The 22107-nt window shown below is 44.9% G+C and overlaps 1 protein-coding gene across 2 annotated transcripts; it reads right to left on the reverse strand.

Annotated features, from left to right (window-relative positions):
* Positions 1-1703: 1703 nt before the first annotated feature.
* Positions 1704-21110, reverse strand: LOC106566422 (transmembrane 9 superfamily member 4). Of its 2 annotated transcripts, XM_014134439.3 has the most exons (17): positions 21029-21110; positions 17664-17777; positions 17256-17355; positions 16904-17060; positions 16671-16803; positions 14693-14816; positions 14400-14518; positions 12972-13154; positions 12605-12737; positions 12337-12418; positions 11971-12046; positions 11782-11865; positions 11256-11431; positions 11024-11087; positions 4968-5087; positions 4670-4759; positions 1704-4555 (listed from the first exon to the last, which is right to left on the reverse strand). In XM_014134439.3, the coding sequence occupies exons 1-17, from the start codon at positions 21062-21064 to the stop codon at positions 4406-4408; spliced, it is 1941 nt and encodes a 646-aa protein (XP_013989914.1). In that variant the 5' UTR covers positions 21065-21110; the 3' UTR covers positions 1704-4405. The 2 variants fall into 2 exon arrangements, with proteins under 2 accessions (XP_013989914.1, XP_013989915.1); XM_014134440.3 differs by lacking the exons at positions 1704-4555; positions 4670-4759; positions 4968-5087 and adding an exon at positions 10324-10898.
* Between the last annotated feature and the right edge of the window lie 997 nt (positions 21111-22107).

The following is a 22107-nucleotide window of genomic DNA, read 5'->3' on the forward strand; positions in this document are numbered from 1 at the left end:
AAACTCAGCAAAAAAAGAAACGTCCCTTTTTCAGGACCCTGTCTTTCAAAGATCATTCGTAAAAATCCAAATAACTTCACAGATCTTCATTGTAAAGGGCTTAAACACTGTTTCCCATGCTTGTTCAATAAACCATAAACAATTAATGAACATGCACCTGTGGAACGGTCGTTAAGACACTAACAGCTTACAGACGGTAGGCAATTAAGGTAACAGTTATGAAAACTTAGGACACTAAAGAGTCCTTTCTACTGACTCTGAAAAACACCAAAATAAAGATGCCCAGGTTCACTGCTCATCTGCGTGAATGTGCCTTAGGCATGCTGCAAGGAGGCATGAGGACTGCAGATAAGGCCAGGGCAATAAATTGTAATGTCCGTACTGTGAGATGCCTAGGACAGCGCTACAGGGAGATAGGACGGACAGCTGATCGGCCTCGCAGTGGCAGACCACGTGTAATAACATCTGCATAGGATCGGTACATCCGAACATCACACCTGCGGGACAGGTACAGGATGGCAACAACAACTGCCCGAGTTACACCAGGAAGCACAATCCCTCTATTAGTGCTCACACTTTCTGCAATAGGCTGAGAGGCTGGACTGAGGGCTTGTAGGCCTGTTGTAAGGCAGGTCCTCACCAAACATCACCGGCAACAACGTCACCTATGGGCACAAACCCACCGTCGCTGGACCAGACAGGACTGGCAAAAAGTGCTCTTCACTGACGAGTCGTGGTTTTGTCTCACCAGGGGTGATGGTCGGATTTGCATTTATCGTCCAAGGAATGAGCGTTACACCGAGGCCTGTACTCTGGAGCGGGATCGAATTGGAGGTGGAGGGTCCGTCATGGTCTGGGGCAGTGTGTCACAGCATCATTGGACTGAGCTTGTTGTCATTGCAGGCAATCTCAACGCTGTGCGTCACAGGGAAGACATCCTCCTCCCTCATGTGGTACCCTTCCTGCAGGCTCATCCTGACATGACGCTCCAGCATGACAATGCCACCAGCCATACTTCTCGCTCTGTGTGTGATTTCCTGCTAGACAGGAATGTCAGTGTTCTGCCATGGCCAGCGAAGACCTGAATCCCATTGAGCACGTCTGGGACCTGTTGGATCAGAGGGTGTGGGCTAGGGCTATTCCCCCACCCATTAATGTCCGGGAACTTGCAGGTGCCTTGGTGGAAGAGTGGGGTAACATCTCACAGCAAGAACTGACTAATCTGGTGCAGTCCATGAGGAGGAGATGCACTGCAGTACTTAACGCAGCTGGTGGCCACATCAGATACTGACTGTTACTTTTGATTTTGACCCCCCCTTTGTTCAGGGACACATTATTCCATTTCTGTTAGTCACGTGTCTGTGGAACTTGTTCAGTTTATGTCTCAGTTGTTGAATCTTATGTTCATACAAATATTTACACATGTTAAGTTTGCTGAAAATAAAACGCAGTTGACAGTGAGACGACATTTCTTTTTTGTTTTGCTGAGTTTATGTATACCTACACTAATAGGAACACTATTACCTTTACAGGATACAGACTGTGCTATAGATTTAAAAAAAAATCTAACTCAAAATGGTTTTGATACACAATGTGTAATCTGATACCAACCCTCAAGACACACAGCATAGAGACAACACGACAACGGCACTTCAGCATTACTCTGGCTTTATCTAGTGAATGTAAAATGAACACACACAAAATCCCAGCAGACAACCATTTATGGCATAAATGAATACATAAAAGGAGACTTATTCAAATTCTCACGAATCAGCACTTTAATTGTTTCATACATTATATAACTGGACATTCTGTAAAGAAATGGGGGGGGGGGGGGGGGGTTCTTAAAAACCATGCTTTTGGCTAAAACAATGACATGATCTTTATACATACAGTCACAACCCCACAACAGGAAAAACAATACAACGCGTTGCATTTACATACATAGTTGACAGTCATTCACACACATACACAGCTCATGCCAATCAAAAGCACATCTGTAGAAAATGTCTCCTGGAATTTTGTTTGAGAGGGCCCAGGTGAGGAAGTCTGTCTGTGGATCAGGAACACTTTCAGACACTAGCAGAGGGGAGGAAAAGGCTGATGGGATAATGTGGAGGTGAGAGAGACGCAGAGAGAAACTGTTAAGGGAGAGTGGAGACAGGGGGCAGAGAGAGGTATGATTCATTCAGTGGTTCACTGTATTATCATTCACCCAGAATGGAGTAATTCCCTCTCAGCGTCGGTTCCCTCCTCTCTTCCAGTGCAATTCAATCCCAATACCATCTGCTGTGCGAGATCCCACCTCTACCAGACAGTCTGTTTCTATGCTCTTTAAATCAACAACAACAAAAAACAGGTGAAGGATCTAGTGGGGTAGTAATGTTGACCTGAAGGTTATGTTTCTGAAAGCTCAGCTCTCAAATGTATTTAAACATTTCCTGGACTTAAAGGGTCCATGGGTCATCATTTTTGTTGCAGGACTAGGCTTAATCTGGGCCTGGGAAACTGGCACTTAGAATAACGTTTTATAGCCTTCGTTTACACAGGCAGCTCAATTCTGATATTTTTTTCTCTCACTACTTTCTCTTTTGACCAATCAGATCATCTTAGATTTAAAAAAAATTGGGCTGCCAGTGTAATCAGAGCCATAAAGTAAAATGTGTCCAAGATAGAAAGGTCTTTAATGTTTTTAGTCCCCAACACCCCAATGGAACATTCTATCCGTTGTGTAGGGCCAGTGTTTCAACATGCAGGATCTTCAGCATTTCAGTCTCAGCCTTCATAGGAACTCCAGCTACAAGACGGTGTGAACCCCCAGCGGGAAATTATAACTCTGGGTAACAGAGCCAGTGTTCCCCCAGCAGTCCAGTTCAGCTCTTTTGCCAATAATTGGTATATTGACCAATAAGATCAGCTCTTTTGCCAATAATATCAGAAGTGGGCTACTTGTGTAAAGACAGCCAGATAGAGTAAACCCAGTGAAGAACCAGTTCATTCCTATCCACTGAATCTAAAACACATTGTCAACCTTGTACAGCACTGATTGGGCCTGTTGTTTATGGGAAACACAACAGTCCTTAATTTACAGGTTGTTTATGGGAAACAACTGTACTCCATTTTAGAGGTTGTTTATACGAATCAACTGTACTCCATTCAGAGGCTCATTGACAGAACCCTGTGTTGCTAAGGCGATCCTAGTAGAAACATTGATGCTCAGGGATAGTCAACACCGATAGATAACCTCTGTTAGAATAGCAGGTCTCACTGAACGAGGTGTTAAAAATCAAAACAAAAGATCAACCCCCCCCCCCAAAAAAAAATGCATAGTTCAGTGAGACCATGGAGCCATTTACATTGGACACCATTACATTACGAGTCAACCATTTAAAAACAAGTCGTTTTTCCCCCCTAGGCTAAAGCTCATACTAGAACGGTGATTTGAAGATGAAAAATACTACTTTTCCCATCAACAATTTACTTTTTTGTTCCATATCATTTAATATTTCAACCGCCTTAAGCCAACTTGACTTCCCTAGCACATCAGATTAATTACTCATGGAAGTAGTATTTGCAGAGGAGAATTTCATTTTACACAATCGGTTACCTCAATGTGAGAGATTCTCTCTCCAGGAAAAACATTTAGATTCTGATTTTGGTTGTGGTTGAAATGGTCACACCAGGACATGGAAACCACAATAAAAAAATAAAAAAAACAGAACATTGTAATATCCTTGTTCCAATGTTAGATTTCCATTTCCCAGCTAAACCAAATCATTCTTAGTGCCATTACCACCGTGTGACCTCCCAACCATCCTGATCATCTGGAATAAAGATTAGAACCTCAAATAAACTAACACACTGAGACAGAGATCGACAGACAGAAGAGAGACCGAAAGACAGAGAGCGAGAAAGAGAAACAGAGACAAAAGGTCAGACTAAAACATCTTACAGAGAAGTGATTTTAAAAACAAAGTGAAGTTCTGAACCAATGCACGTCATTGATTGTCCAACTCCCAAAGCAGACACTAAAACATACAGACTTTCAATTGACATGCTTTGGCCCATGTTGTGTCCAAGGTGAAACACAGAAAAACATGGACTGTCCCAGAGGAACTTTGTCTCTGTGGACACCAATAACGGAGGGAGGGGGAGCGTTGAGCTAGCAGGCAGCGTCATCTTGCTGTTCTCTCCCTATGCCTGTGGGTGGCACTGTTCCACAATACCCACCTCATGCTTCCTTCCTTCCTTCCTTCCTTCCTTCCTTCCTTCCTTCCTTCCTTCCTTCCTTCCTTCCTTCCTTCCTTCCTTCCTTCCACAGAAGTCAGTGTTTGCTGGACATGAAGAATACAAAAATTAAAACGGAACAAGAAAATGTGGCAAAAAACCAGCAGCAAAACCAAACTCAGTCGATTTTGACGGCAGCGTAGATCTTCCGTATGAACATGTATGCTGCGTAAAAGCCGATTGTCCCTGTAAGTAGCCAGAAGGACAGGACCATGAGAGCTGTGTAACCAAAGTATAACAGGGAAGGGATAAACTCCACAATGTCCAGCTGGAAGAGAGAAACACACAATGTCAACTTGTTAGACAGCTACCACCCAATCTAAGCATGCAAAAAAAAAAATATAGAATAACTTTCAAAACGTCATCTCAATATGTCGTTTACCTTGTTGACAAAGTAGAAAATGGCATAAACAAGAACGTAGAAGGCTGAGCCCCCTGATACCAGGAAGGTCCTCCACCACCACCGGTAGTCCTGCAGGAGACAGACAAGACAGTTGGTAACTCTGTGACGTCACAACTAGTGGAGCGACCCACTCATCATACTACTATACCACCTGTCTTCTCTATCCAGTTCCACTGCGGTTGAGAACTTAATGTCTCTGAACTTCTCTTCACACACTCCATGCTTTTACTATGCAAAAGCCCCATCTATACACCCACACAGCAGGGTCCCGTCTCACCTCCGCACAGAGCTGGAAGTAGACCATGACGATACTAATCTGGGAGCAGGACACCACCAGGATGATGAACACCAGGAAGAGGAAACCAAACAGGTAGTAGAACTGGTTCTCCCAGATGGCCTGCAGAGGGAGAACAGCTTACAGTCAGACAAACACCTCGTAGACCAGGGCCACATACAGCAGAGACAACATGGGTTAGACCAGGGCCACGTACAGCAGAGACAACATGGGTTAGACCAGGGCCACATACAGCAGAGACAACATGGGTTAGACCAGGGCCACATACAGCAGAGACAACATGGGTTAGACCAGGGCCACGTACAGCAGAGACAACATGGGTTAGACCAGGGCCACGTACAGCAGAGACAACATGGGTTAGACCAGGGCCACGTACAGCAGAGACAACATGGGTTAGACCAGGGCCACGTACAGCAGAGACAACATGGGTTAGACCAGGGCCACGTACAGCAGAGACAACATGGGTTAGACCAGGGCCACGTACAGCAGAGACAACATGGGTTAGACCAGGGCCACGTACAGCAGAGACAACATGGGTTAGACCAGGGCCACGTACAGCAGAGACAACATGGGTTAGACCAGGGCCACGTACAGCAGAGACAACATGGGTTAGACCAGGGCCACGTACAGCAGAGACAACATGGGTTAGACCAGGGCCACGTACAGCAGAGACAACATGGGTTAGACCAGGGCCACGTACAGCAGAGACAACATGGGTTAGACCAGGGCCACGTACAGCAGAGACAACATGGGTTAGCCAGGGCCACGCGCGGCCAGGGCCGTACAGCAGAGACAACATGGGTTAGACCAGGGCCACGTACAGCAGAGACAACATGGGTTAGACCAGGGCCACATACAGCAGAGACAACATGGGTTAGACCAGGGCCACATACAGCAGAGACAACATGGGTTAGACCAGGGCCACGTACAGCAGAGACAACATGGGTTAGACCAGGGCCACGTACAGCAGAGACAACATGGGTTAGACCAGGGCCACGTACAGCAGAGACAACATGGGTTAGACCAGGGCCACGTACAGCAGAGACAACATGGGTTAGACCAGGGCCACGTACAGCAGAGACAACATGGGTTAGACCAGGGCCACGTACAGCAGAGACAACATGGGTTAGACCAGGGCCACGTACAGCAGAGACAACATGGGTTAGACCAGGGCCACGTACAGCAGAGACAACATGGGTTAGACCAGGGCCACATACAGCAGAGACAACATGGGTTAGACCAGGGCCACGTACAGCAGAGACAACATGGGTTAGACATGGGTTAGACTTAAACCCACGTACAGTATGCAAACATAGAAATATCATGTATAGATCTGATTGGTTATTCTTCTGCTGCGGCCCATCAATGTGGATGGAGGTGTTTCCTGTGGTCCACGATCAACTCCTTGGTCTTTCTTGCTAAAGGGAGAGGTTATTGTCGTGGCACTACACTGCCAAGTCTCCAGCCTCCTCCCTGTAGGCTGTCTCATCGCCGTTGGTGACCAGGCCTACCACTGCAGTGTCGTCAGCAAACTTGGGAGTTGGAGTGGTGCTTGGCCACACAGGGAGGGGGCTAAGCATAAACCGCTGAAGGGCCCCCGTGTTGAGGGTCAGCGTGGCGGAAGTGTTGTTGCCTACTTTCACAACCTGGGGTCAGCCCATGACGAAGTCCAGGATCCAATTGCAGAGGGAGGTGTTCAGTCCCAGGGTTCTGAGCTTAGTGATGAACTTGGGAAGGCACTATGGTGTTGAATGCTGAGCTGTAGTCGATGAACAGCATTCTCACATAGGTGTTCCTTTTGTCCAGGTAGTAGAGCGCAGTGGAGGGCAATTGAGATGCATCCTCTGTTGGGTCTAGGGTGCCATAACCAGCCTCTCAAAGCACTTCATGATTACAGAAGTGAGTGCTACAGGGTGGTAGTCATTGTTGCAGGTAGCCTTAGAGTTCTTGGGGACAGGAATGATGGTGGTGAACTTGTGGGGAAATCACAGACTGGAACAAGAAGAGGTTGAAAATGACTGAAGATGCCTGCCAGCTGGTCTGAGCATGCTCTGAGAACGCACCCTGGAATACCATCCAGTCCCATGGTGTTGAGAGTGTTGACCAGATACATTTTTTAAATAATAATTTAACAGACAATGTCATCCAGAGGGATTTACAGGAGCAGTTAGGGTTAAGTGCCTTGCTCAAGGACACAGACATATTTTTCACCTAGTTGGCTCAGAGATTCGAACCGGCAACCTTTTGGTTACTGGCCCAAACCCTTTGCTAGACTACCTGCCGAGTCATGATCTGATTTGCAGAAAGGGGAACGGGGAGGGCCTTGTATGCTTGTTTGTGGGTTGAGTAACAGTGGTCTAGGACTTTATAGCCCTTACTGGCGAAAGAGACGTGTTGATACAGTTAATTCGGCAAGTATTCAGACCCCTTGACTTTTCCCACAACCCTTTTGTTACAGCCTTATTCTAAAATAAAAGTATCTACACACACACACACAAAATACCCCATAATGACAGAGAAAATGTTTGTTTGTTTTTAAACAGAAATACCTTATTTACATAACTATTCAAACCCTTTGCTATGCGACTCGAAATTGAGCTCAGGTGCATCCTGTTTCCATTAATCATCCTTGAGATGTTTCTACAACTTCATTAGAGTCCACCTGTGGTAAATTCAATTGATTGGACATGATTTGGAAAGGCACACACCTGTCTATATAAAAGGTCCCACAGTTGACAGTGTATGTCAGAGCAATAACCAAGCAATGAGGTCGAAGGAATTGTCCGTAGAGCTCCGAGACAGGATTGTGTCGAGGCACAGATCTGGGGAGGGTACCAAAACATTTCTGCAGCATTTAAGGTTCCAGTGGTCTCCATCATTTTTAAAGGAATACGTTTGGAAGCACCAAGACTCTTCCTGGAGCTGGACGCTTAGCCAACCTGAGCAATCTTTGGCCTGAATGCCAAGCATCACGTCTGGAGGAAACCTGGCACTATCCCTAAGGTGAAGCATGGTGGTAGCAGCATCATGCTGTGGGGATGTTTTTAAACAGCAGGGACTGGGAGACTAGTCAGGATCGAGGGAAAGATGAACGGAGCGAAGTACAGAGAGATCCTTGATGAAAACCTGCTCCAGTGCGCTCAAGACCTCATACTGGGGGGCGAAGGTTAAACCCGAACGAACATCTCTGGACAGACCTGAAAATAGCTGTGCAGTGACACTCCCCATCCAACCTGACTGAGCTTGAGAGGATCTGCAGAGAAGAATGGGAGAAACTCCCCAAATACAGGTCTGCCAAGCTTGTAGCGTCACACCCAAGAAGACTCAAGGCTGGAATCACTGCCAAAAGGTGCTTCAACAAAGTACTGAGTAAAGGGTCTGAATACTTATGTAAATGTGATTTCAGTTTTTGCTTTGTCATTATGGGGTAGTGTGTGTAGATTGAGGAAAAAAAACGATTTAATCAATAGGCTTTAATGTAACAAAATATGGAAAAAGTCAAGGGGTCTGAACTCTATCCGAATGCACTGTAGAAGTTGGGCATAAAGTGTTTTAGTGAGGTGGAATAAAACATTTTTTTTTAATCACAGGCAACAAGATAAAAAAGCAGCCTCCGGGTGCATGCTTTTCTGCTTGTTTATAGTATTGTACAGTTTATGTGCCAGCTTGTTGTTGTCCTGAGGTGTAATATATACAGCAGTTACGAAAACAGATTTTTTTTTTTTAACTCAGGAGGGTCGGCATTTGACCATCAGGTATTCCAAGAGGAGTGAACAATAGGTTGAGACTTCCACTGCACAAGTCCACACACACACACACACCAAACAAATCTTAAACATCACATGCTTCACAAACAGGTGTAGACTAACAGTGAAATGCTTACTTACAGGACCTTCCCAACAATGCAGAGAGAAAGAAAATAACGAAGAGAAATAATAGTAAAAGCAATAATGAATACACAATGATTAACGATAACTTGGCTATATACACGGGGTACCAGTTGAGTCCATGTGCAGGGGTACGAGGTCATTGAGTCAAATCAAAAGTTTGGGGTCACTTAGAAATGTCCTTGTTTTTAAAAGAAAAGCACGTTTTTGTCCATTAAAATAACATCAAATTGATCAGAAATACAGTGTAGACATAGTCATTTACAACATTAACAATTGTAGCTGGAAACGGCTGATTTTTTTATGGAATATCTACATAGGCGTAGAGAGGCCCATTAACAGCAACCATCACTCCTGTGTTCCAATGACACGTTGTGATAGCTAATCCAAGTTTATCATTTTAAAAAGGCTAATTGATCATTAGAAAACCCTTCTGCAATTATGTTAGCACAGCTGAAAACTGATGTTCTGATTAAAGAAGCAATAAAACTGGCCTTATTTAGGCTAGCTGAGTATCTGGAGAATCAGCATTTGTGGGTTCGATTACAGGCTCAGGCCAGGACAAATCTTTCTTTTGAAACTCAGTCTATTCTTGTTCTGAGAAATGAAGGCGAGAAATTGCCAAGAAACTCAAGATCTCATACTACGCTGTGTACTACTCCCTTCACAGAACAGCACAAAGTGGCCCTAACCAGAATGGAAAGAGTGGGAGGCCCCGATGCACAACTGAGCAAGAGGACAAGTACATTAGAGTGTTTAGTTTGAGAAACAGACGCCTCACAAGTCCTCAACTGGCAGCTTCATTAAATAGTACCCGCAAAACACCAGTCTCAACGTCAACAGTGAAGAGGTGACTCCGGGATGCTGGCCTTCTAGGCAGAGTTCCTCTGTCCAGTGTCTGTGTTCTTTTGCCCATCTTAATATTTTATTTTTATTGGCCAGTCTGAGATATGGCATTTTCTTTGCAACTCTGCCTAGAAGGCCAGCATCCCGGAGTACCTCTTCACTGTTGACGTTGAGACTGGTGTTTTGCAGGTACTAGTTAATGAAGCTGCCAGTTGAGGGCGTATGTTTCTCAAACTAAACTAATGTACTTGTCATCTTGCTCAGTTGTGCATCGGGGCCTCCCACTCTTTCTATTCTGGTTAGGGCCAGTTTGCGCTGTTCTGTGAATGGAGTAGTACACAGCGTAGTACGAGATCTTCAGTTTCTTGGCAATTTCTCGCATGGAATAGCCTTCATTTCTCAGAACAAGAATAGACTGCTGAGTTTCAGAAGAAAGTTCTTTGTTTATGGCCATGCTGATGCTCCAGATACTCAACTAGTCTAAAGGCCAGTTTTATTGCTTCTTCAATCAGAACAACAATTTTCAGCTATGCTAACATAATTGCAAAAGGGTTTTCTAATGATCAATTAGCCTTTTAAAATGATAAACTTGGATTAGCTAACAACGTGCCATTGGAACTTGGTTGGCTGGAGTCTTTGACAATTTTTAGGGCCTTCCTTTTACACCACCTGGTACAGAGGTCCTGGATGGCAGGGAACTCAGCCCCAGTGATGTACTGCGCTGCACGCACTACCCTCTGTGGCGCCTTGCAGACAGACGCCAAGCAGTTGCCATACCAAGCGGTGATGCAGCCAGTCAACATGCTCTCAATGGTGCAGCTCTAGAACACACCATTTGTTGTTGAAGAGACTTCCCCTCTGGACTCCCCGGAATCCAATCTCCTGTCTGCTCGGTGAATGGAGAATCCATCGACTTGGATACCCCCTGGCTATCTTCAGAAAAACATATTGCTGTTATGAGAGTCCTGTTGTTAGCAGATCCATGATCGGAGGTCATCCATTTTATTATCAAGTGACTGAATACAGCGGTGGCCCGTTTTACTTTGTCTTAGTCTCAACAGGATACCGCTCTCCTGCCTTTTGTCCCGCCCGTTTCTCCTCTTGGGTGGCCCAAAGACTGGGCCAGCGGTACACAAAGAACCCAGGGCAGATGAGTCAAAGTCCGAATTGAGGTTAGTAACTGCTGACGTGATGTTCAAAAGTTCTTGTCAGTCATAAGAAATGATAGAAACAAAATGTATCTGCTACAGTTAAACGGCAGAAATTCATATTCCAACAGGCTAATAGGAGAGGACTTCTACTCACACTGAAAATGAAGAAGAGTTCAATGAACATGGCACCAAACGGTAGAATCCCAGCCATCAGAATTCTTTGAGAAGGGAAAGAGAAAGTGTTAAAAAAAAACAAAAAAAAACCACTTAATCCAAACTACTGTTTAATGAACTTCTACGACCGAATATGAGAAGACGGTCTACACGAAAATACGAGTATACATGGATTGCTGCAGATCAGTAGGTAGGCTTGACAGGAAACTCACCCCACAAACTTGTTCATGTACCAGCGCTGCTCAGGCACCTGGCGAGGAATCTGATTGGTGCGGACGGGGTTATCGTAAGGCTGCTTGCGGAAGCCAAAGTAGTAGCCCAAGTAGACCAGCGGCATGGAGATACCGAACCACATGCAGAGTAGAGCCAGCATGGTGGTGAAGGGGACCTGAGGAGGGAAGAAGACGTCACAGGTTGATATAGTCCACACCAACATCTGTCCTTGTTCTGAGGGTGATAGACAATGTGTTGATGCTATTTCAGTGAACATGTGTATTCCGGATCATTGTGTATAATTGTAAAGCATGTGGATTTTACATATTTTCTATGTCTCGTGTGAAAAACCAATGGCCCTCTCTGGGTCAAATACAGTGGTCCTATAGACAGTGAATGTGTTGCTATACAGTGGTCCTATAGACAGTGAATGTGTTGCTATACAGTGGTCCTATACAGTGGTTCTATAGACAGTGAATGTGTTGCTATACAGTGGGCCTATATGTAGGAGACTAGCTAGCTCACAGCTCCAGACGAGTGCTCTCCCCAGATGAAACAGTTGAGGACGAAGCAGATGCAGAAGACCACAGCCGGGTACAGAGTGGCCGTCTGCAGGCAGAGCAGAAACACATGAATAGTAGGGCAACCGGACACTAAGTTTGATTAGAAATAATATGCCATTAGTCATTGATAGTGTTCATTTGAAATACTCACACAGAAAGCACCCTTCTTCCACCGATGACCTTTCAGCGTGCGGTAGAGTCTGCCAGCAAAGTATCCACCGAACACACTGGAAGCGAAAACAGTCCTATTGATGCCTCTCCCAGTGTATAGACAGCACACAGAGCACAGCCAGAGGCCCAATCACAAACAGACACCTAGGCCCTGTTACCTTGTGGAGATCTGAGAGGATGTGTTCGGTGTAAGCAATATGGTAAATCGCTCAACCATGCCGCATCTCTGATAGGCTAGGTGGAAGTTTCACCATATCGCTTATACCAATCAAATCTCCACAAGTGCATAGGGGTCCATTTGGGATTCGGCCTGAGACATAAGGAGGGTGACTCTCTCTTGTCTTACCCCATGAACATGAACAGGAAGCAGGAAGTGGTCATCAAGGCCCCTCTACTGGAAGGAGAGAGCATCCCCAACATGGCCACGACTACAGGACAGAAAACACAACAGCTTCAGCCCCACGTCACAGAGACACACAGGCTACCACACTTTCATCTCCAGTTGTGGTGGATGGACCATATCCAGCGATTACAATTCCTCGATGAAAATGGCAGTTGGTAGATAAGAGTGCTTTTGAAACGAGGTTCTAGAAGTCTGTTTACAGCACACTCACAGATGACGATGAGGATCATGCAGAAGAGCTGTATGCCTGAGCCCAGCAGAGAGCTGAGGATCATGGGATACTGTGGAGGTCTGAACACGTCACCATGGACGTTCTTCCAGCCTGACTCCTCCATGGTGTCCTCCTAGCGAAGATAGGCATTGGTCAAGATATTTTAGTGACACACTACCCACATGAATTCACACAACAGGAAGTAAAACACTCGTCTTCAGAGGGTGGACATATGGCACATTTTAAATCCTAATCTCTTCAGTCTCACAATTATTTAACCGAGACTCTCCCTGCAGCTGCAGCCACACAAAGTCCTGTCAAATGCCAAAGCCATGTCATATTTAGCAGAGTAAGTGGGGTCTCTTACGATGTCATCCTCCCTGTTGTAGTTGGCGATGTCCTTCCTCAGGGTCCTGATGATGATCATACTGAGGATCCCAGAGAGGAAGAAGACCACCACCACGGAGTTGACGATGGAGAACCAGTGGATCTGCACGTCACTCATGGTCAGGTAGGTGTCCCAGCGAGATGCCCATTTCACCTGGCTCTCCTACAGGGAGGGAGAAACAAACAGGGGGCCAAGTCAGGCCATTGACATTTCTTTAGGCAGAGTCCCAATGAGACCAAGGTATCTTTGTCTAGAGAACCTTCCATTAGAAGACAAGCAATTACATAAATCAAGGCAGGAGTCTAGAAAACACTGTTGAGACTTCTAGCTCACTCAGGAAAAAAATAAATAAATAATATATATATATATATATAAAAGAGAAGCAAATGGGTCTGATGTGTTCAATTAAATGGGGAACGAGTGATTTCTTTAAATTTCTTAGATGCTCAGAAATGTTACGTTATGTGCGCATGCGCAGCTTCACTAGAGACTTAAATTACAGCACCTGGTAATCACTTGACCGCAGACAATCATCAGGAGCACACAGCCCGTTGGTATGTAACTGCGAACTACTCAGTCTAGCATTAATGTTTAAGTCACTTATATGTTTGTGCACTGAACGTTTACCTCACGGTGTCGGTGTTAGTTAGCCGGGAGTAACTTGTAGCTCGCTGGGTGCGGTAGCTCAGCGACCCAGATGCTATATAGCATTAAGCTATTATTATCAGCCATTTGCATTGTGCTGATTGTTCGGAGCACTCTGCTGGTTTCTGGTGGTGATAGCGGTGGTTTGGTTCGGTGATCCATGGTGGAGTGCCGCATTATGTTGCGTTTGTGCGTGTGTAAATCCTTTGGACGAGGCATGTGGTGGCATGGGTTCTGTGTCCTGTGACAGCGTCCATAACAACCTGTGACAGCAGAGTCACTGTGCGCATGCTCCTCTGGCGCTGGGCATTCTGGGTGATGTAGTCGGTGCTGTTTTAAGCCAGATTTGCCACACCTTTGATGGTGTTGCAGGCTTATTTGATTTCCATTATATTACTTGAATAATATATATTATATCTTAAAAAATATATTGTCATTATTTGTTTGTTGTATTTCAGGTTTATGACCTGTGGTCATTTGATTTAAAATAAAATTAAGGACAAAACACGAGTCATGACATTGTGTGCTTCCTGGTGAGCCTTTTCGGAGGGCTAAATAACGAAAAATCCGAACAAACACAAAGAAAAATATACCAAAGAACCTTCATAAATAAGCACATTCCTCAGTGAAGAGGACCCCTCAAGTGTATCCAACGTCTCAACACTTTACAGATAACAATACTAAATCTTCACTGAATCTTCACTGTCGCTCAGACTCTGGGACCTAAAGATTGAACGTAAAGAGAAGGGCCGTGCCACTTACCTCCCAGCGGACGGAATAGGTGAAGAGAACGTCATTCTCCTTGGACGGGTCAATCTCCTGAGGAGCTGAGCTAGTGGCCTCGGGCAGGGTACACAGCCCCTTATCGTCAGCCTTCAGGTCTGCAGAAGGATCCAGACAGAGACAATTAACAAATAGGAGGGGAAGGATTGAAACAAAGGCTGTATTATCTAACGCTTGTCTCTGTGTTTATTTGGCTGGAATAAACCGTTCGTACCTCAGACAGGACGCTGTGTAACTTCACCTTGACACTGTGGAAAACCAGCTCAACTTACCCTCCACCTTGACACTCTGGGGAACCACCTCAAAACGTACAACTCTGTAGTTGTGCTCTTCCTCCTCCTCCACCTTCTCCTTGTGGTAGTAGATGATGAAGGACAGGTGGTTGTGTAGGTAGAACTATAGTAGAGACAACCGAATGAAATCCAGGTGGTTATGTAGGTAGAACTATAGACAACAGAATGAAGGACAGGTAGTTACAGTTGAAGTCGGAAGTTTACATACACCTTAGCCAAATACATTTAAACTCAGTTTCACAATACCTGACATTTAATCCTAGTAAAAATTCCCTGTCTTAGGTCAGTTAGGATCACCACTTTATTTTAATAATGTAAAATGTCAGAATAGAGAAAATGATTTTTCAGTTTTTATTCCCAGTGGGTCAGAAGTTTACATACCGAATACTAATTGAGTAACATTGCCTTTAAATTGTTTAACTTCAGTCAAACATTTCTTGTAGCCTTCCACAAGCTTCCCACAATAAGTCAGGTGAATCTTGGCCCATTCCTCCTGACAAGAGCTGGTGTAACTGAGTCAGGCTTGTAGGCCTACTTGCTTGCACATGCTTTTTCAGTTCTGCCAACATATTTTCTATGGGATTGAGGTCAGGGCTTTGTGATGGCCACTCCAATACCTTGACTTTGTTGTCCTTAAGCCATTTTGCCACAACTTTGGAAGTATGCTTGGGGTCATTGTCCATTTGGAAGACCCATTTGCGACCAAGCTTTAACTTCCTGACTGATGTCGTCTTTAGATGTTGCTTCAATATGCAATCTATTTTGTGAATTGCACCAGTCCCTCCTGCAGCAAAGCACCCCCAAAACATGATGCTGCCACCCCCGTGCTTCACGGTTGGGATGGTGTTCTTCGGCTTGCAAGCCTCCCCCTTTTTCCTCCAAACATAATGGTCATTATGGTCAAACAATTCCATTTTTGTTTCATCAGACCAGAGGACATTTCTCCAAAAAGTACAATCTTTGTACCCATGTGCAGTTGCAAACCGTAGTCTGGCTTTTTTTAATGGCGGTTTTGGAGCAGTGGCTTCTTCCTTGCTGAGCGGCCTTTCAGGTTATGTCGATATAGGACTCGTTTACTGTGGATATAGAAACTTTTGTACCCGTTTCCTCCAGCATCTTCACAAGGTCCTTTGCTGTTGTTCTTGGATTGATTTGGACTTTTCGCACCACAGTACGTTCATCTCTAGGAGACAGAACGCGTCTCCTTCCTGAGCGGTATGACGGCTGCGTGGTCCCATGGTGTTTATACTTGCGTACTATTGCTTGTACAGATGAATGTGGTACCTTCAGGCATTTGGAAATTGCTCCCAAGGATGAACCAGACTTGTGGTCTACAATTGTTTTTCTGAGGTCTTGGCTGATTTCTTTTGATTTTCCCATGATGTCAAGCAAAGAGGCACTGAGTTTGAAGGTAGGCCTTGAAATACATCCACAGGTACACCTCCAATTGACTCAAATGATGTCAATTAGCCTATCAGAAGCTTCTAAAGCCATGACATCATTTTCTGGAATTTTCCAAGCTGTTTGAAGGCACAGTCAACTTAGTGTATGTAAACTTCTGACCCACTGGAATTGTGATAGTGAATTATAAGTGAAATAATCTGTCTGTAAACATTTGTTGGGAAAATGACTTGCGTCATGCACAAAGTAGATGTCCTAACCGACTTGCCAAAACTACAGTTTGTTAACAAGAAATTTGTGGAGTGGTTGAAAAACAAGTTAATGACTCCAACCTAAGTGTATGTAAACTTCCGACTTCAACTGTATGTAGGTAGAACTATAGTAGAGAGACTACAGAATGCAAAGGTTCATACACTAAAGATAACTCTACCGGACAACACGAGCTGTTCTATAATAGACGAGCAAAATTCAGAGTTCCCACTCCCCTAATCTCATACGGATGTGTCCATACTCTCTCTCCATGCTTTAACGAGGCCCTGGCAAGGAGGTTCTGTACCTTGCTGTTCTCAGTGAAGCCCAGTCTGTAGCCGTGTTCAAACTGGACATCCTTCACCAAATCCTTCTCCTCCTCTGCCTCTTTGTTGGGGTAGAACTCCAGTCGCGTGGCCACTGGGAGGTTGTCTGCAATGCTGTGGGAGTTTATAGACAGGATTAACATGGAGCCTACAACAGCATTGTACACAGTCACCTGATTACTGGACCGAGTAATGAGGAAGGAAGGGTACTCACAGGTGAACATAGTACTCTTCCTGGATGCGCTCAGCCACCAGTTTGCTCTGCTGCACGTTGAGTTTCAGCTTGGCACAAACCACATTACACTTCCTGTCCTGGGTCATGAGTACCGAGTAGGGGGTGTTCACAATACGATCCCCGCGTAACACCTCCCCTGCGCACGCACACAGTTAGTAGGAGTTCATGGTGTGGGTCTTTATGCGTAACAGATCATTATCAATCCCATACAAAGACAACACAAATCAATGCTTTAGAATACTGTACACAAGGATACACAAACCTTCCAAACAACGACAAGACACAGATCAACACTTCTACATGTGAGAAGAACAGAGAGCTGCTTTCTTACCCAGGTTCTCTGCTTTGTAGACCACTTTATCAGGCTGACAGAAGGGCAGGGAGTAGTATTCATAGGGAAGCTGAGTCCGGGAGCTGGTCAGCTTCACGGCCTGGGGGGGAAAGGTCAATGTGCCCATTTAATTGAGTGACTGACTGCCTGACCTGCCAAACACATGCCAATAGGCTACACAACCAATACTAGTATCCACCTCAGCCTGCCTTGGAAAGCCTTGGAGCTAACAAGCTTTAGTCCATCTATCAAGCTTAGACAATAACACAGTTCATCATACCCAGAAAAAAACTATGCTAACTTAGTGAATCCACAACAAGCCAAGGCAGAATAGAGTACTATATACCCGATGAAGCATACATAAGAGGGCTAGAACTAGGCTAAAAAAGGTGTGGTTGTTTAACTTACCTTAATCTCTACAACACTGTTCTGGTGGAAGTTCATTGGAGCAACTCCAGGCACGTAAAAGGGCTGGACCCCTCCAGGCAACATGGACAACAGCAGCAGGGCCAACCACGTCTCCTTCAACACAACAAACAGTCAATGGACTAGTTGGCCAAGCTATACAGAAGACCCTTTGATTAGAACTAAAATGTTTGCCCCTTGGCAGAAGGAGGTCAGGAGGTGACTTTTTGGACCTGAATACCAAAACACTCAGTAGATAGAGTTGACTCATTTGAATTGATATTGAATGACCCTGTTGCCACATAGTTGCTTTAGACATTAAGAAAATCAATGGTAAGGAGATGCCTTTGGGATATGTAAAGGTGGGACTAACGTTTCAACCTGAGAGAGGGATATCCTTTCCACCCTCTCCGAGTTGGGCATCTCCGGCGCGGCCCACGCTTGGATTGCGTCCTACCTGACAGGTCGCTCCTACCAGGTGGCGTGGCGAGAATCTGTCTCCGCACCATGCGCTCTCACCACTGGTGTCCCCCAGGGCTCTGTTCTAGGCCCTCTCCTATTCTCGCTATACACCAAGTCACTTGGCTCTGTCATATCCTCACATGGTCTCTCCTATCATTGCTATGCAGACGACACACAATTAATCTTCTCCTTTCCCCCTTCTGATAACCAGGCGGCGAATCGCATCTCTGCATGTCTGTCAGACATATCAGTGTGGATGACGGATCACCAGCTCAAGCTGAACCTCGGCAAGACGGAGCTGCTCTTCCTCCCGGGGAAGGACTGCCCGTTCCATGATCTCGCCATCACGGTTGACAACTCCCTTGTGTCCTCCTCCCAGAGTGCTAAGAACCTTGGCGTGATCCTGGACAACACCCTGTCGTTCTCCACTAACATCAAGGCGGTGACCCGATCCTGTAGGTTCATGCTCTACAACATTCGCAGAGTACGACCCTGCCTCACACAGGAAGCGGCGCAGGTCCTAATCCAGGCACTTGTCATCTCCCGTCTGGATTACTGCAACTCGCTGTTGGCTGGGCTCCCTGCCTGTGCCATTAAACCCCTACAACTCATCCAGAACGCCGCAGCCCGTCTGGTGTTCAACCTTCCCAAGTTCTCTCACGTCACCCCGCTCCTCCGCTCTCTCCACTGGCTTCCAGTTGAAGCTCGCATCCGCTACAAGACCATGGTGATTGCCTACGGAGCTGTGAAGGGAACGGCACCTCCATACCTTCAGGCTCTGATCAGGCCCTACACCCAAACAAGGGCACTGCGTTCATCCACCACTGGCCTGCTGGCCCCCCTACCTCTGAGGAAGCACAGTTCCCGCTCAGCCCAGTCAAAACTGTTCGCTGCTCTGGCACCCCAATGGTGGAACAAGCTCCCTCACGACACCAGGACAGCGGAGTCAATCACCACCTTCCGGAGACACCTGAAACCCCACCTCTTTAAGGAATACCTAGGATAGGATAAAGTAATCCTTCTAACCCCCCCTTAAAAGATTTAGATGCACTATTGTAAAGTGGTTGTTCCACTGGATATCATAAGGTGAATGCACCATTTTGTAAGTCGCTCTGGATAAGAGCGTCTGCTAAATGACTTAAATGTAAATGTAAATGTAATATGTAAAGGTGGGACTAACGTTTCAACCTGAGAGAGGGATATGTAAAGGTGGGACTAACGTTTCAACCTGAGAGAGGGATATGTAAAGGTGGGACTAACGTTTCAACCTGAGAGAGGGATATGTAAAGGTGGGACTAACGTTTCAACCTGAGAGAGGGATATGTAAAGGTGGGACTAACGTTTCAACCTGAGAGAGGGGATATGTAAAGGTGGGACTAATGTTTCAACCTGAGAGAGAGAGCAAGGCCATGATCTTAATAAAATCCAAATTTACTAGCCTTCTGGGCACACACAGTACAATCCAAGATGGCTTGATGACTTAGACAAAACGTTGAGACTATAATTTACATAGGACTACATCTAACCAGGACTACATCTAACCAGTCACAAATGAAAGACTATGTTTACACATCCCAATGACTGTATAGGAACACCCCTCATTATGAACAGGATCTTCTGGAATACTTACTGTATGCTTAAGGGTGTTACATTAACAAAACTGCATGCCAAATATTAGTACAGAGTGAGAGCTGGACATCACCCTTTCACTTACAGAGACTACAACATTTAGCAGGCCCTTCCACTAAACTAATGTCAGACCAGTCAAGCCTGATTTTCCTTTCCTGTGTGGAGTACGTGTTTACACAACCACTAGCCATGAATGTATGACCAAAACCATACATATTGCACTGGTCTGGGAGGGGTGAGAATGAGCATTATGTGATAGACAGTGAAACATTAACACAGTGAAAAGGTAAATGTAGAGGTTTTTTTAATGCAACTTTTATTTAACTAGACAAGTCAGTTAAGAACAAATTATTATTATGCAGTGCCTTAGACCGCTGCGCCACTCGGGACCCCGAGTTGATGATGAAAACAATAAGAAAAACTTTAAAAACCCAATGCATCATATCAGTCTCGTCTCAAATGAATAATGAGTTATCTACCTCTGTATACGAATGAGTGCATGAAAACATCGCCACACGGATAACAGCAGTTATATAAAATATATGGTTGAGACATGTCGACTAAGCAACAGCAGCTAGATAGTTACTTTAAGAAAGGATATACTCTTTGGTTAAGCTTATAGAATACATAAATCAACCCGGAAATGCATAGCTAGCTAGTTGCCAGCCACATACTAGTTAGCTAACATTAACCATCTAGCTAACGTTACCTAGACAACTGCCCCCTTTTGTCTGGGCTCTGGTCCTCGAACTAGCTAGCTGCCACATAAAAACTAACAAGTTACCTATGCTTCGCATTTCCAGTACAACTTTTAGCAAGCGTATACGTAGCTAGGCAAGTTAGAGAACGATAGTTGTGTTGTTGGCAAAGCCAGCTAACGTTAGCCTAGCTACACCAAAGGGCTACTACGCTGTCACAATTAGATAATTAATGAAGCTAACTGTCTAACTGCAATTGAAATACATGTCATGTTTGACCCATATACAGAGTACGAACTAGGTAACTAGCTAGTTAGGCACATTACATTTTTTGGCTAAGCTGACATCTAACTAGCTAGCAGTAGCTGACAAGTTGTTTTGGCTGGCTAGCGCGGTCAACATCCCCTGCTCGCTGCACCATTGACAAACCAATGTCGATAGACAGCTCATATAAATGTCGTTAAATCATGACTCTAAATTTCACGTGGTATATTAACACAACCACATGCTTCTATTTGAAGGTAGATAGCGGACAGATGTTGGAAGAATATAATATATATTTTTTTCCTGTCCACTTACCACCGCCGCGGCCGCCATCTTGAATACACGTGTCATTCGTTACGTCACGTGAACAAAACCTGTACCCCATCAGCAACACAATGTGTTGTTAGTGCTAGTGTCATCTAGCGACAGCAATTTATACTGAACAAAATATTAACGCAGTATACAACAATTTCAAAGATTTTACTGAGTTACAGTTCATATAAGGAAATAAGTCAATTGAAATACATGCATTAGGCCCTAATCTATGTGTTTCACATGACTGGGAATACAGATATGCATCTGTTGGTCACAGACACCTTTATTTAAAAAAAGTAGAGGAGTTGATCAGAAATCCAGTAAGTATCTGGTGAGACCACCATCTGCCTCATGCAGCACGACACATCTCCTTCGCATAGAGTAGATCAGGCTGTGGCCTGTGGAATGTTGTCCCAAAGTTCCTGGATATTGGCTGGAAGTGGAACACGCTGTCGTACATGTTGATCCAGAGCATCCCAAACATGCTCAATGGGTGACATGTCTGGTGAGTATGCAGGCCATGGAAGAACTGGGACATTTTTAGCTTTCAGGAAATGTGTACAGATCCTTGCATTATCATGGTGGAACATGTGGTTATGGTGGCGGATGAATGGCATGACAATTTTATTTATTTAACTAGGCAAGTCAGTTAAGAACAAATTTTTAATTACAATGACGGCCTAGGAACAGTGGGTTAACTGCCTTGTTCAGGGGCAGAACGACAGATTTTTACCTTGTCAGCTCAGGGATTCAATCTAGCAACCTTTCGGTTACTGGCCAAATTATCTAACCATTAGGCTACTTGTCACCTCTAACCACTAGGCTACAATGGGCCTCAGGATCTCGTCACAGTATCTCTGTGCATTCAAATTGCCATTGTTAAAATGTAATTGTGTTCGTTTTCTGTAGTTTATGCCTGCCCATACCATTATATTGGCAAAGGAGAAATGCTCAGGGATGTAAACACATTTTTTAAATTGAGAGAAATAAGCTTTTTGTCCATATGAAATTTCTGGGATCATTTATTTCAGCTCACGGGACCAACACTTTACATGGGACCAACACTTTACATGTTGTGT

Source organism: Salmo salar, chromosome 13, assembly GCF_965601325.2.
Source record: "Salmo salar chromosome 13, fSalSal1, whole genome shotgun sequence".
Taxonomy (NCBI): Eukaryota; Metazoa; Chordata; class Actinopteri; order Salmoniformes; family Salmonidae; genus Salmo; species Salmo salar.

Bases quoted from the DNA above. Each gene is read 5' to 3' on its own strand.
- LOC106566422 (XM_014134439.3), bottom strand. From the start codon at position 21,064: ATGACACGTGTATTCAAGATGGCGGCCGCGGCGGTG. The intron at 17,061-17,255 runs GTAAGAAAGCAG...GTGCGTGCGCAG, and splicing joins CTACAAAGCAGAGAACCTGG to GGGAGGTGTTACGCGGGGAT. The intron at 12,047-12,336 runs GTAAGACAAGAG...TTTCGCTTCCAG, and splicing joins TTCCTGTTCATGTTCATGGG to TGTGTTCGGTGGATACTTTG.